Here is a 16,047-nt window from a genome sequence, read left to right as displayed (position 1 = left end):
TCATACTGACTTACGATGATGTAAGAGAAAGTAAATCTATCTTGAGTTGATAAAGATCTTGTGTTAAACGCCTGCTCCAACGATCTACATTCATCAACATCATCATCGATTTAAGCTACTTGAACCGAAAGCTCTGTGAAGCGAATTTCAAGAATGATGTAATAGCGTTTGCTATAAGTTGAACTGGTTAAATTCAAATATTTCAGTCAACATTTTGTTCTGCTCTTCTCATAAAAACCCTTTACAAAAACAAGGCACTGCTCACCCACGCTAGAAAAAAAGGTTTAGCAGCAAAACATTTCTAAATATTAGTGACTATATGCACTAATGACTTATCTATCTTTGAAAGTGCAGAATGTGTTGTAAATGTGTAGAATGTATTGTAAATGTGTAGAATGTATTGTAAATGTGGAGAATGTGTTGTAAATGTGTAGAATGTGTTGTAAATATGGAGAATGTGTTGTAAATGTATAGAATGTGTTGTAAATATGGAGAATGTGTTGTAAATGTATAGAATGTATTGTAAATGTGTAGAATGTGTTGTAAGTGTGTAGAATGTATTGTAAATGTGTAGAATGTATTGTGAATGTGTAGAATGTATTGTAAATGTGTAGGATGTATTGTAAATGTGTAGAATGTATTGTGAATGTGCAGAATGTATTGTAAATGTGTAGAATGTATTGTGAATGTGCAGAATGTATTGTAAATGTGTAGAATGTATTGTAAATGTGTAGAATGTATTGTAAATGTGTAGAATGTATTGTAAATGTGTAGGATGTATTGTAAATGCGAATCATCAAAAAGCTGTGCAACATGCTATTCCAAACAGCCATGTTGTCTTGTACAGTGTATTTTGAATGGCGACTATCATGTAAAATTGCATGCTCTTGGCGAGCTATTAAGACAAAGCTATTCAGGTATTCAGTTCAATTGATATGGAACCTTTCTATATTTATTATTTTGATGTGTTGCTTCAAAATACGCCACAAAAAGAGTTGCTTGAATTAGCATTGAGAAATGTGGTAACTTGATGAGGTTATTAGTTGAGACTACCTGTAGACTAGAGCTGTCAGTTCAATAATCTATTAGGTGCAGAAAAATAGATTAGCCTTTAAATTAGTTTCTCGCTTTTGTTTGAATCGGTAGAAAATTGTGTGTGACAGAAGCTGTCCATCAGCCACCAGCGCTGGTTGTATGTAGCTTATATTGAGCAGATAAAATTATTGAAACAACTCCATGACTCTGACAATTGATAGATCATGTGAGTGCTGTCCACAATCAGTGATGATAATTTTTAAAATTTCGCAAGGATTGTGTGGATTTATAAAAATGAGTTTATCGGAGTAAGCTTATTCGTTGTTTTTGTTTTACGAGAGACTGTGTTCCTTCGTTTGGTGTATCATATTATGATACTAATGATATGTTGATATTGTATATCATCATGTTATCATATTATTATGTTACCGTATTACCATCTCATCAATCATCATATTATCAAATTATGTCGTCATATCTATCATATTACCTGAGCACCATAATATTATATTACGTGCTCCCTCTTCTGAATTGAAGCGACTTCATCTTAGAAAGATGTGTGCGTCCTGCCTTGTTTATTTTTACACTACTCTGTTGGCCTTGGTAGTTTTTGAAGTCTTCACAGTGTGGAACGACTACCTTTGCTCCAGTCTGCTCTATGCATTTACAGAAATCTCCAAAGTCAAATACATCTTTCATGGCTTTCATTTGACTTTTGACCGAAGCGTGAACGGAATCGGCGGACATGAAAGTATGTCCAGCTTCTAGAAATTTAAATGTTATTTCTGAAGCATTGATACGTCCTGAGTTCACAATTTGGATCATGGTAGTGATTAGTCCCCAATTATTGTTCTGCGATGAACAATTATCCGTGTAATATGTGATGTTGTTGTCATCTCGATCAACTAAGAGAGCCTTATTGTACATGGATGCTATTTCCTCACACTTGCGACCGGCCAGTCCTTCATGCCACACCATAGATGTTGTTTTCATATCCTTAGCATATGCCTTCACTGGAGAAAATGTTAGATGGAAGGCAATGATACATTTAGTGAAGCAAACGGACTTCACTCCTGGCAACCGCGGCAACATTATGACTTTCTGCAAGTCAACGCTCCGGACAATCTTGTCTAACACAATTTCGCTTGAGTCATCCAGGTAAGATTGTCTTGCTTTCGTATAATCAGCTATATGATTGTGCTTTTGTAAGCAAATCGCACAATCTTCCTTGCACTCACAATTCTCATCGATGTCGTGAATTGCCTTAGCAAGTTGCATGCCAAGTTCACATTCTTCCTCGTCAAGCTTTACAAACCCGATGTTAAGTTGTGATACATGTTTTGTGTATGTCATGTAACAACAGGCATTGTTTGGGTGTGTCTGGATGTAATCGGAATGCATGACCTTCTCGGTCAGTTCACTAGGCAGATACAGTCTCTTGGGTGCATGCTCGCGTCGATAGTGTGAGATACAGGGATTGAAGGATTTTATATGATCTTGAATTAATTTTACTGTCTCAGATGTTAATGCATGGGAGGGTGTCGCTTTGCCTCGTTTGTCAGCTGGTGGTGTTAGGCTCGATGCAGGTATCTTGAGAAGTTCCTGAATTATGAAGCTGGTCTTTGGATAGCCCAATGTAGCGAGGAAAAATATTTTACACACTTCAACCTTGTTTCCGCTGTCAAGAGGAAGATAATACATGTAGCTTATATCCCATGATCGAGATGACGTCGTTGCTTTTGCTGTTGGCTTACGAATTATCAGATTCCACATGCATTGCTTCCTGTAATTGTAGTGTAATTTCCAATAATCTTGCCAAACCTGTATGCGACGCAGTTGTCCTACTTGGTTGATACATCGTTTTAGACACTGGCTTGGAGGTCTCAGAGGATGCTTCTCTATGTCATGTTTGCTCTTGTCGGCTGCAGTTCGTCTCTTTTTAGGGATAGTGCTGTCAGCAGCTACGTTAGCAATGGTCAGGCTTTGATCGTCTGCAACAAAAAATTGTCTGGAAGAAAATGAAAGGCCAATGAGTGGAAAAATTCAGTGTTATCATTGATGTGCTCTTATTAAACAAGGAAAAGTATATAATGATAAAGTTAGTGATATCCACAACGTACTTCTATGAAACAAGACAAAATATAGAGATGATAAAATCTTAAACTAATGTTATTAAACTTACCATTTCTCAGAGAATTTGGTGGAAGCTCAGAGTTTAAATTCACGCTATCATCTTCTATTAAACGCCTCCTTGGTTTCCGAGTTGCAGTGACAGATGAGTAAGCCATGATATCGAAATGAGACAACCGTCACAAGTAACTTACAGATTAAGAATGAAGTATGATATTTGAAATTAAAATAAAGCAATTAAGCCCGACTGCTCACTTAAAAGGAGTAATTTCGTCTCATAAGGAGGGAGAAGCGGGATTAAGATCAAAGAAGGAATTTTGACTCATAAGTGACTAAGGCATAGGATTAGGTTTTGTGTGAGTGAAGAATTGGATTAAGTATTATTTAAAATATTTCATCTGACTGAGATAGGAGTGTTTTTGTTTGATGTTGCACCAAAGAGGTAAAAGCAGAATGCCATTCATTGAATGTAATCAACTAAGCTGTATGGAATTTGTGCAATGCATTGTTTTGTCATTTATTTACTATTTCGAATGTGCCAATGCAGTGTTTTTGCAGCGCTGGAAATGTACTTTCCAGAAGAGGGAGAAAAATAAAATTTTGCCATATCATAGTCATCAGTCCTAACATTTAGAAAATGCAAAAATATAGGTTTTGAAATTTTTGGCCAATATAGTGATTTGTCATTTATGGGCAGTAAAATAATATGATACTTTGACAATATAATGATATGTTAATATGTTGCTTTGACATTATAATGATATGATAATATGATGCTTTGACAATATAATGATAGGATAGTATAATAATAATATGATGATACAATAACATGATAATATGGTAATATGATGATATGGTAATATTATCTGACAATGTTGTCTTTTCTTACAGTTGAATGGAGCATGTTAGCATTCTAGTAGTTTCGTCCTGACATAAATGTTATTTACCTAAATAACATCAGTTTTTATATAAAGTAGTTGGTAAACTTCTTCAAATGTTTTTTTTATTTATTTCTATGTTATTCATTTTATTGGTTTATGTATTTATATCTTTAGAATACTTTTTGATTTGCCCATCCTTTTCTAATTACTGTGATAGCAACCTCAGTACACTATATACCAAAACAGAACACTCAAATGCAAGGTTGCAATCAATTCATATTTTTTGCTTGTTGATTAATGATGCCACTATAACAATGATAAAAATTTTCTCGCTGTTTGAAAGGAGGTTGAGCACTCTCCTTTTAACATTGAAATTATTACAATTACTAACTCGAATGACAATATCCTATAATTGTAACAAGCAATATGGAAAGTGGAATATGCAAACAGAATACATTGTTTTATGCTGAAAATAGTAATGCAAGCCGGTCTAAAATAAGCAATTTGGTTCACACACTGTTTTACTATAGCAGTTGGACACAAGTATTCCAACGTTAAACACAGTACTCAGCTGTCAAAATGAGAAATAAGCCTAGGCGTTTGCACAACAGGACTATGACATCAAGTACAAGTACATAGATCAACAGAAAGTTTGTTTGTTTAAATTTAATGCCTGAAGTTTAATTTTGCTGCTTTCTGAAAACAGGTAGGAAACTGCGTGATGCATCGCTATTGGGCAAAGTTTGAAGGGAGCGGCATTGCGATGAAAGCTCTGTTATGATGAAAGAACTGCAGCGCTACACAAATAAATTATGATATCCTCAATTGCTAACACACTCTCTTTTGTTTTATTCCTGCAATGCGTATAGAATATTGTATGTGATAGCGACCTAAAAAATTCAACTGCAAGCACATTCTAAGCATTTGCATAATTGTGCTAGAGAACTGTAGCCTCTATGCTACTTGGTTATGGCAACCGTAACTGTGCTTAACAAACCAAGCGTGCCGTGTCATATTGCTAGCTTGGTTGCATTTGTTATTTATAAATGACCAAAATCAGTAACAAGACCTTTAGGTTATTTTAACTGTTAGATTTTTTTTGATAACTTTAGCAAGTGATGCAAAGGTCACTAGTTTATAATGTTTTTTATTTGTTGGCGTTGTCTGGTACACAGTTAACTGCTGATATAGTCAGTAGTTGTATACCACCATGACACAACCGCACCGCCACGCAATATCTCAAAACTTGTATGAATTTTCAAAACAGTTTTGCTTAAATCATTCATAAAAGTACTAAAAGGAAGTATAAGACTACCAAATGGAGGTATGAGACCACTAAATGATGATATGAGACCACTAAATGATGGTATGAGACCACTAAATGATGGTATGAGACTACTAGATGATGGTATGAGACTACTAAATGATGGTATGAGACTACTAAATGATGGTATGAGGCTACTAAATGATGATATGGGACCACTAAATGATGATATGGGACCACTAAATGATGGTATGAGGCTACTAAATGATGATATGAGACCACTAAATGATGGTATGAGACCCCTAAATGATGGTATGAGACTACTAAATGATGGTATGAGGCTACTAAATGATGATATGGGACCACTAAATGATGGTATGGGACCACTAAATGATGGTATGAGACCACTAAATGATGGTATGAGACTACTAAATGATGGTATGAGGCTACTAAATGATGATATGGGACCACTAAATGATGGTATGAGGCTACTAAATGATGATATGGGACCACTAAATGATGGTATGAGACCACTAGATGATGGTATGAGACTACTAAATGATGATATGAGACCACTAAATGATGGTATGAGACCACTAGATGATGGTATGAGACTACTAAATGATGGTATGAGACTACTAAATGATGGTATGAGGCTACTAAATGATGATATGGGACCACTAAATGATGATATGGGACCACTAAATGATGGTATGAGGCTAATAAATGATGATATGGGACCACTAAATGATGGTATGAGACCACTAAATGATGGTATGAGACTACTAAATGATGGTATGAGGCTACTAAATGATGATATGGGACCACTAAATGATGGTATGAGGCTACTAAATGATGATATGGGACCACTAAATGATGGTATGAGACCACTAGATGATGGTATGAGACTACTAAATGATGATATGAGACCACTAAATGATGGTATGAGACCACTAGATGATGGTATGAGACTACTAAATGATGGTATGAGACTACTAAATGATGGTATGAGGCTACTAAATGATGATATGGGACCACTAAATGATGATATGGGACCACTAAATGATGGTATGAGGCTAATAAATGATGATATGGGACCACTAAATGATGGTATGAGACCACTAAATGATGGTATGAGACTACTAAATGATGGTATGAGGCTACTAAATGATGATATGGGACCACTAAATGATGGTATGAGACCACTAGATGATGGTATGAGACTACTAAATGATGGTATGAGACTACTAAATGATGGTATGAGGCTACTAAATGATGATATGGGACCACTAAATGATGGTATGGGACCACTAAATGATGGTATGAGACCACTAAATGATGGTATGAGACCACTAAATGATGGTATGAGACCACTAAATGATGGTATGAGACTACTAAATGATGGTATGAGGCTACTAAATGATGATATGGGACCACTAAATGATGGTATGAGACCACTAGATGATGGTATGAGACTACTAAATGATGGTATGAGGCTAATAAATGATGATATGGGACCACTAAATGATGGTATGAGACCACTAAATGATGGTATGAGACCACTAAATGATGGTATGAGACCACTAAATGATGGTATGAGACTACTAAATGATGGTATGGGACCACTAAATGATGATATGGGACCATTAAATGATGGTATGAGACCACTAAATGATGGTATGAGACTACTAAATGATGGTATGAGACTACTAAATGATGGTATGGGACCACTAAATGATGATATGGGACCACTAAATGATGGTATGAGGCTAATAAATGATGATATGGGACCACTAAATGATGGTATGAGACCACTAAATGATGGTATGAGACTACTAAATGATGGTATGAGGCTACTAAATGATGATATGGGACCACTAAATGATGGTATGAGACCACTAGATGATGGTATGAGACTACTAAATGATGGTATGAGGCTAATAAATGATGATATGGGACCACTAAATGATGGTATGAGACCACTAAATGATGGTATGAGACTACTAAATGATGGTATGAGACTACTAAATGATGATATGGGACCACTAAATGATGGTATGAGACTACTAAATGATGGTATGAGACCAGTGAACAATGGTACGTAACTACATAGCAACGTTCATGAGTCTACTATGCCCTCAAAGTCGGGACATAGCCCTGAATAGATCAATTAGACCATAGCACTATCATATTGGAGTAATCACATGACTGTTTGCATAAACAAATTGAAAATGAAAATGTCAATACTCTGTGCTATTACAAACGAGTATCTTCAACTCACATAGACTACCACAAAGATTATTTATTGATGTAACTCAATTCATCATTCACTCGCTATCATAGCGACAAGCCAGTAACATACTTCCTGGTGATGGCGGTCGATTGATCCAACACCCTCTCAGTGCAGAGTATTGATTAGGTAGAGAGAAACCCAAAAGATTGATTGCAAAGGGGAAATTTGCAGAGCTTTTAAAAATATTTGTGTAGCATATCAAGTGCCACAAAAGAAATAGGTTTCACATTTTAATGTCAGCCATAAAATCACTGTGTTGAAGCTGCCGATTGTTTACTATATTTTGTTGTAATACCTAATTGAACTGGTATGGCTACCGGTATGGCTACTGGTATGGCTACAGGTATGGCTACTGGTATGGCTACTGGTATGGCTACTGGTATGGCTACTGGTATGGCTAGTGGTATGGCTACTGGTATGGCTACTGGTATGGCTACTGGTATGGCTACTGGTATGGCTACTGGTATGGCTACTGGTATGGCTACTGGTATGGCTACTGGTATGGCTACTGGTATGGCCACTGGTATGGCTACTAGTATGGCCACTGGTATGGCTAGTGGTATGGCTAGTGGTATGGCTACTGGTACGGCTACTGGTAAGGCTACTGGTATGGCTCCTAGTACGGCTACTGGTACGGCTACTGGTATGGCTACCCTGGCTGTTCAAGTGGCAAATGATTAATTGAAACATCACAGTCTTATGTACTTCGACTGAGAGCTTAATATGAGCGGAATCATAAGAGACCAGAGCATAATCATGAACTGAAAATTTACGTTCGTTGAAACAAATATTTCAGTAATTTTTTCTCCGCAATTTATCTTTACAGAGTAATACGTCTACTTGCTAGTTGATAGTGCAAACGTGATGGTTTAATCTGATTTTTATTTGCATCTTATTGGGCAGCGAGAACACTGGAAGCAGTTATTCAATTAATAAAACTGTTTCTCATACTGAATAACTTTATTTTTAAATTAAAAGCATGAAATTTTGGTTTCCTTGTGAAGACAAAGCAAAACCTTTTAAGAACATATTCTAGAGCATGTAGAATATGAGACTCACTCAATAATTCCAGATTTCTTTCTTTTCAGTTTTTTGGCATGTAACAAAAAACATATTTTGTAGACGATTATTAATGCCAATAAAAAGTTATTCATAAGTTTGAGGTTATTATGTACATCTATACATGTACATCTGCAAATGTACATCTGTATGTGTACATCTGTATATGTACATCTGTTTATGTGCATGTTTACATATACACATGTATACATATACCTGTATATGTGTATCTGCATTTGTATATGTACATATGCATATATATACCTGCACCTGTACACATTCATGTGTATACCTATACATGTACATTTGTTTACGCACACCTGTACATGTGCACCTGCACACACATTCATGTATTCCTGTGCGTGTATACCTGCAATAGTTTATCAGTATACGTACACCTGTACATACATACCTGTATTTGTAAACCTGCATTGGAAAACCTGTACACTAAATTTTGAGCTTGAGCGTTTCAAGTTTTGATGGATCTATTACCAGAGGTGTGAAGACTTCCAACTCATTCTTTAATTTTATCTCATATTTTTGGCAAGAGCAACTTTATTTATCTTCAACTTAGAGTTATAAAGAGTCTATACATAGCTACATTGTCTAGTGCAAGTACTAACTTAGTAAGGTTCCTTTACATCAACTTTTTTTAAATGCGTATAACTACTGTATCAGGTATGCAACTAAAACCAAAAGTCTAGGTCTATACAAATAATCAAAATTGCAAACTGGAATTGGTGAAATGGTCTGATTGTCAGCTAAAGCTTGTAACATTCGAAAAAATTAAAGTTTTCTTGACTAGTTTGCGGAAAGAGGAAAAAATATTTAAATTTTATTTTGAATTTTGTCAACAAATTATGTTAATAAGCTGCTATACATTTTACCTGATAAAATACCTGTTGGATATGTTTAAACTGTGACAATGGAATGCTGTTACTCAAGTGCCTATTAAAGTGCCCCTTTGAGGGATTCGAACTCTCACCTTTGGGCTCCATGAACACCACTTTAACCCCTGAGCCAATCCTTCAACCACCACATTTTAGGCTTATTATGACAATATTTATTCTCTGTGCTTTATTGGCACACCTGACTATACCTTCTCAGTCAAGTGGGCTACTCAGAACACTCGACCACATAACTGAATCGCAGAATAATTGTACAGGTAGCACACGAAGAGTTTTCACCGTGCAGCGAACTGCCAGTGTACATCCTAGTTTTTACTATAATAAGAGCCGTATCCTTATGTTTGTCTTTCCAAAGTCAAGTTCAGAGGTTAGGAACAAAGATCATTTTCAAAGATCATACGAACCCACAACTTCGGCATTGAGCACCCAGCCCAGTACCACCTGCACCAATCATTCACCTTACAGAAGTTTGGAATTATTGTGCACATACTTACTCTCTGCGCTTTATTGGTACACCTAACGATCACCCGCCCCACTCACGGATGCCAGGCTACTAGTTTTAATAACACCTGATACAACATGTACTGATTATGGCGATTATGTTAAAATATAGCAAGCCATACAAAAAACCATAAGACAAGTTTTTCAGCAGTTGATAAGTATTGTTTATCACAATCTTGTGAGCGGCGCCAAGATCCTAATTTTTAACTCTAGTTTCCTAATCAAAGAAGCATTAACTACTATATTCTGATTTTATTGATTACTAGCACAGCTCACCTGCAGCATGGGTGTAGATTTTCATCAGAAATCGAAACACTACTTTTGTGACAACATGAATACGCTTATTGATGGCGATTGTTGGAGGCTGGTTGTCAGGCACCAGACAAAGGTGTGTGATATGAACAAATATGTACATAAAACACGGCTCTTTTTGTGAAACTCTATATTCATGTGAGAAAATTCCTCAGTTTAGAACAAACATAATGGCCTCTCTAGCGAGCATACGTGTACAAGTAATTTTACATTCACCTTTTGTTTGACTTTTTAGAATCGTGAATTGATTTTTTATTTGCATTTCTATGCATCTAGATGTTTTTCAATAGCTATTTCATTGTACTTAGCGCTCTACTCTTGGCAAGATGGGTGGGAGACTCGCTTACCTAATGTTGGTATTACTTGGAGCAAAAGGTAAGTGTTTTTAGATACATACTCGTTTTACATACATAGATACTGTTTTTGAATATGAGATTTAATTGATATTCATAGTTATTTGTTACATCTATTAATTGTGTTCTATGTATTTCAGCATCACTCGGATGTGAACTAGAAGCAATTATGAATAGTGGTATGACCTGCGGGTTCAACACTGATGGTGAATTCAACCTCACCAAATACATCAGCTATATTGATGTTCTCGCCACTGACGGTTATGGTAAAAACTATTCATCTATTATAATCTCTATATATTTAAATATTAGTATATTAGTATATTAGTATCCTGGCCGTCCGGTGTGCTGTGAGAGATTGTCAAGCGTTTCAATAAAGTACAGAGATTAACTATACACACAATAATTCTGCAGCCATGAAAGGTAACTGATAGGCACAAGTGCTAGTGTGCTGGGTGGCAAAGCCGCATGTAGTGGGCTCAAAACCTGTATGATGTATTTGTTTTTTCAACCTCCAACTGGTTTTGGACAGACGGACGAACAAAGCTCTTATTATAGTAAAGATTATAAATCTATCCAGTTAGGAGTTGTCTGTCATTACCACTGACCTTATTCGGCACTCTATACTAATAAACCATGACTATTATCATAGCTAACCAATATGAATATTTCCATAAACATTAATAAATTGATAACAATTCAAATGCATATTCATGATGAGTCGTTGAATATTTGAAAATAATCAGAATGACATGCGTATGTGTTGGCAGTAGATGTACCAAATAACTAAATTATAATATATAGCTGTGAACGCGCAATTGCTTGCAATAGTTATTATTATGTTATTGTCAGAATACACAATAATCTGCTGGTTTAGCAGTGAAATATATAGAGTTATAGATCTTTTATAAGATTTATATTTTATATATAAATTATATATATAACTTATGCATTTTATTTAATATGTAAAAAGCTCTTTAAAGAAATTTAAAACTTCAATCACATGAGGGTATGTCAGACAAAGTTTACAAGTTCACCACCTCGTCTACTTGATGTTTACTAAATATCAATAGCTCAATGTACATAACAGTTACACAAACTAGCACATGAGGAGAACAGTTTCACACTATTCTAAGGTGGTGGTAATGAGAATGAATGCATTGCTAAGATTCATCTGCAAATATTCATCGTGCGCTGACGTTAGAAACAAACGGCTGCCAGTGTATCTCACATATTCTTGCATTTGAGGCTGTCAAATCATCTAGCTTTGAAAGAACCTTGGACAAATAAAGAGAATTTCTGTATTTGGAACTACAGATTTGTTGAAAAATTTGCAAAATCTCAAAAGATATATAAAATGAAGCACTGAAAACCAAAAATATTTGAAAAAGACTTTGCAGTTTATTAAAACAGTGAAACTGAGAGTTATACAGTCTGTACATCACTAACAACATTTAAAACATGTTCTCATGGGCAGTATCATTTACTGTAGGTACTACAAGTGCTGTTTCGTTAAATGAGTTTGCCTGCTACTGCTTGCTGTGGTAATATAGGTTTTTTAGACATTTATTTTTATTGTTATAGAGGCAGAGACCATCGAAGAATTCTTCAATGACCACACATTCGCTGAAATGCTCACGGTGAGTGCCATAATAGTTTTTATACCACATAGCTGCGTGATAGGTAAGTGTAGACTGACTGTTGCTGTCAGTTGTTATACAAGAATTCACTGAACTCTTCAGAATAAAATAAGTGATGCAAGAGGCCTGTGGTTTGATCTAAAGTTGTTTGTATTCAAAGTAAAGAGTATTTACACAATGAGACTCTGAGGCATAGGGTAGCTGTCAGCTGTAACAGTAGTTTTGGAAGCCAGTGCTACGTGGTGAATTTCAGCTGCTAACAGCTGATCCATGATACAGGTGAAAAAAGACTCCTCACCTTTTGCTGTAGGCGGTTTCACTGATCAATCGATATGCTTATAATAGTTTCATTTGTTTCAAGGAAAAAATGCAGCCACATTCTGTTTTGTGAATGTTATGAAATGATATAACTTCATGAGTATTTTCTTTAATCTAAATGGATACATTAATACGATTATACATATCATTATACGGTTATATATATCATTATACGGTTATAAATCTCATTATACAGTTATACATGTCATTATACGGTTATGCATATCATTATACGGTTATACATATTGTTATAAAGTTACGATTATCAATGAAGGCATTATTAAAAGTCTATTGTTATTGCGCAGTGTAAGAATCTGCAATATTTACTTAATGGTAAATTTCAATACACCTATCAATACATGGTTGCTTGGTAATTGATAAACATTAATGAAAGACTTTATTGTTTTATTGGCCTAGTTTCATTGTTGGATCTTCAATGTGTGTAAATGAAGACTTTGTTATTGGTGTGCATCAGGCACTTTTCAGCATTACGACATTCAATGAAACAAAACGTGCAACTAATTTGGCAGCTCAATCATGCGCAAAACTGGAATTTCAGCCGCCATTAATGCTTTGTATAAAAGTATTAATACAGTTCCGGTCTACTAAAAGGACCTTTAAACTTTTTTGTTATTAACCAATTGAGGCAATATGTTGCATGGCATGTTTCTTATTTGCATCTGCATCAGCCAAGATACCTGTCAACACCTGTCATGATATTTCTCTGACCCAATAATAACAACTCTCAGCACTGGTCAGGATACCTGCCAGTGCCAATCATGCATGTCTCAGTCATTAATAGCTGTTTGTGTCTACTAAAATACTTATCAGTGTTTATTGTGATACCCATCTGTGCTAGTGGCTGTCACGGTACCTGTCGTGTTTTTCTACAGCAGTCAAAACATACAGAGCAATGTACATTTCATTGGATTCCCTTTCGTTGCATTACATTGCGTAAGATTACCTTACAAAGTATTATTTTGTAGTTTCTCTCACTACATTATACTATGTTGCACTGCATTACTTTACATTTATATTGCATTACATTCCATTACAACACAACTATTTTATATTAACTAGCCTATTTCGTATGGTAAAGTTTTAATTCTGAATAATATAAATACACGAGCTGTGCTACCTGGCATTGTCCGGGATGTTAAAAATCAGCTTATAAACAATGAGAGGTAATGAGAGTTGCCTGCCACTTGCTATTAGCCTGGCACATTGCCAATGATAATTTGAGTAAGCTTACTAGTAAGAGCTACCACCTCTCATGATGTTACGCCATCACATTACGTCTGGACGAAAAGCAGTAACATATTTGCTCCCATATGGAGACATATATCGCCTAATGAATGCATCAAGCTCGTATGGCTGAATTGATGAGGCGTCGGACTGGCAAACCGGATGGTCAGAAATTAAATCTTCTGCGATACAGATTCTTTATTCCAAGATTTTAACAGCTATAGCTGGAACTACTGACATGCGCCCAAATTTGAGAAATATCTATATAAATGTATATAAATAACTAGAGAAGCCTGCATAAATAGTTTGGTGCAATGGTTCTTAACCTTGTTGGATGTACTGAACCTCACCAGTTTTACCGAAACCCTCTTTATTAAAAAATAAAATATAACTTTTTCGCATTTAAGACCTAGGTATATGTTTTACACGTGCACAAAATGAACTGTGCATTAACATCGCTGTGTTCGAAGAACAAAACCAATACAATGCATGAACTCGCTACAAATAAAGGCGTGGCCTTGCAAATAAATTGCATATCTTTTCATAAAGAAGTGAGCTTGTAAGTCGGTGCATCCTCTGCTGTTGCCTTTGAGAGACCTCCACCTCTACCGAACTCCTGAGAGTGACTCATCAAATCACTAGGGCTTGATTGTACCCAGGTTAAGAACGGCTGGTCCAGTGTTACTGTGGAAGAACTCAATTCTCTTCTAGCAGGAACTAAATAATTCCTTACTAGTCATCTATGAGGCTGATCAGATATCAAAAGCGAGTTGGTATTTAGCTAGTCAATATGATTCTGTGAAAGTATCAGGTGACTAATTACTTTCCACTGAGTATATGCTAACAGAGATTTTAACAAATAGATCAAATCGCGATTATCATATATACTGGGGTGATGTTGCTATAGTGAATTCACATAGAGGTATGTATAACCAGTAAAATAGGTCGTACACTTGTAAGTTGAGGTAACACAACACGATCAGGTATGATGTGCTCTACATGCTTTAGAATAAAAGGCAGGAAATATGCAAACAGCTAGAATGTCTTAACTGCGCGTTTAGTAACAACCAACATGTATATATTGTTGAGATCATTGGAAAGATGCTAAATTTGTATATATATTTGAAATATGCCCAGAATATGTGTATTTATCCTTCCACACATATGACAAGCATCATTTTCTATTTTGTGACACCAACATACTACATTCACCATCATATGTTTCAGCTTTATGACATTTCTGTTGATACATACCGCCTTTAATTCACTATCCCGACTCCTCCGCAATACTATTAAATTACCAACTTTTAAAACACTTTTATTCATCTCACTCAACAGTTACTGATTTCTGTCTTTTAATTTTTTTCATTTTTTCATGAAATGTAATGAAAAACAAAATTTTGTAGATAATTACTAATACCAATAAAAAGCTATACGTACATACCATGATATAGATTGAAAATCTATCAACTCTACATAAAATTCTAATTATTGTATAATTTTAATAATAATAATAATAATAATGAACAATTATTAGTTAATTATACATGTGAAGTTGCTGTGCGCAGACTGATTTGAAGTCACCTTTTTAATTATTTTCTTGAATCAAGCTTCAGAGACATTAGCTTGTGTTCCAAAAATTCGCCTTGCAGCATTCAGAATTAAACATATATATCAACTCTTTTTTCATAAAGGTCTTCGGCGAGTTGGAACCAGCCCTTATATGGCTAGCATCAAGCTTCTATGATGAGCATCTGAAAGACTTGACTGATGAACAATTCATCCGTCCAATGTTTGGTGACATGTCAAATATGGCTGCTCTCCTTACTGAATCACTCAGCTCTCACTGTCGGTAGGCGTTAAATGATGGTATGAGACTACTACATGATAGTAAGAGGCCATTACATGATGATATGAGACCTCTAAATGATGGTATGAGACTACTAAATGATGGTATGAGACTACTAAATGATGGTATGAGACTACTAAATGATGGTATGAGACTACTAAATGATGGTAGGAGACCACTAAATGAGGGTATGAGACCACTAAATGATGGTATGAGACTACTAAATTATGGTATGGGACCACTAAATTATGGTATGGGA

General features: G+C 35.5%; 1 protein-coding gene across 1 annotated transcript; it reads left to right on the top strand.

Annotated features, from left to right (window-relative positions):
- The first annotated feature begins 5,372 nt into the window (after positions 1-5,372).
- LOC137385988 (uncharacterized protein YhgE-like) lies at positions 5,373-7,415 on the top strand. The gene has a single exon (XM_068072634.1). The coding sequence runs from the start codon at positions 5,373-5,375 to the stop codon at positions 7,413-7,415; it is 2,043 nt and encodes a 680-aa protein (XP_067928735.1).
- The last annotated feature ends 8,632 nt before the right edge of the window (positions 7,416-16,047 follow it).

This window comes from Watersipora subatra, chromosome 1 (assembly GCF_963576615.1).
Source record: "Watersipora subatra chromosome 1, tzWatSuba1.1, whole genome shotgun sequence".
Lineage (NCBI taxonomy): Eukaryota > Metazoa > Bryozoa > Gymnolaemata > Cheilostomatida > Watersiporidae > Watersipora > Watersipora subatra.
Note: the sequence above shows the minus strand (reverse complement) of the source record. Positions and strands in the feature narration are given on the sequence as shown.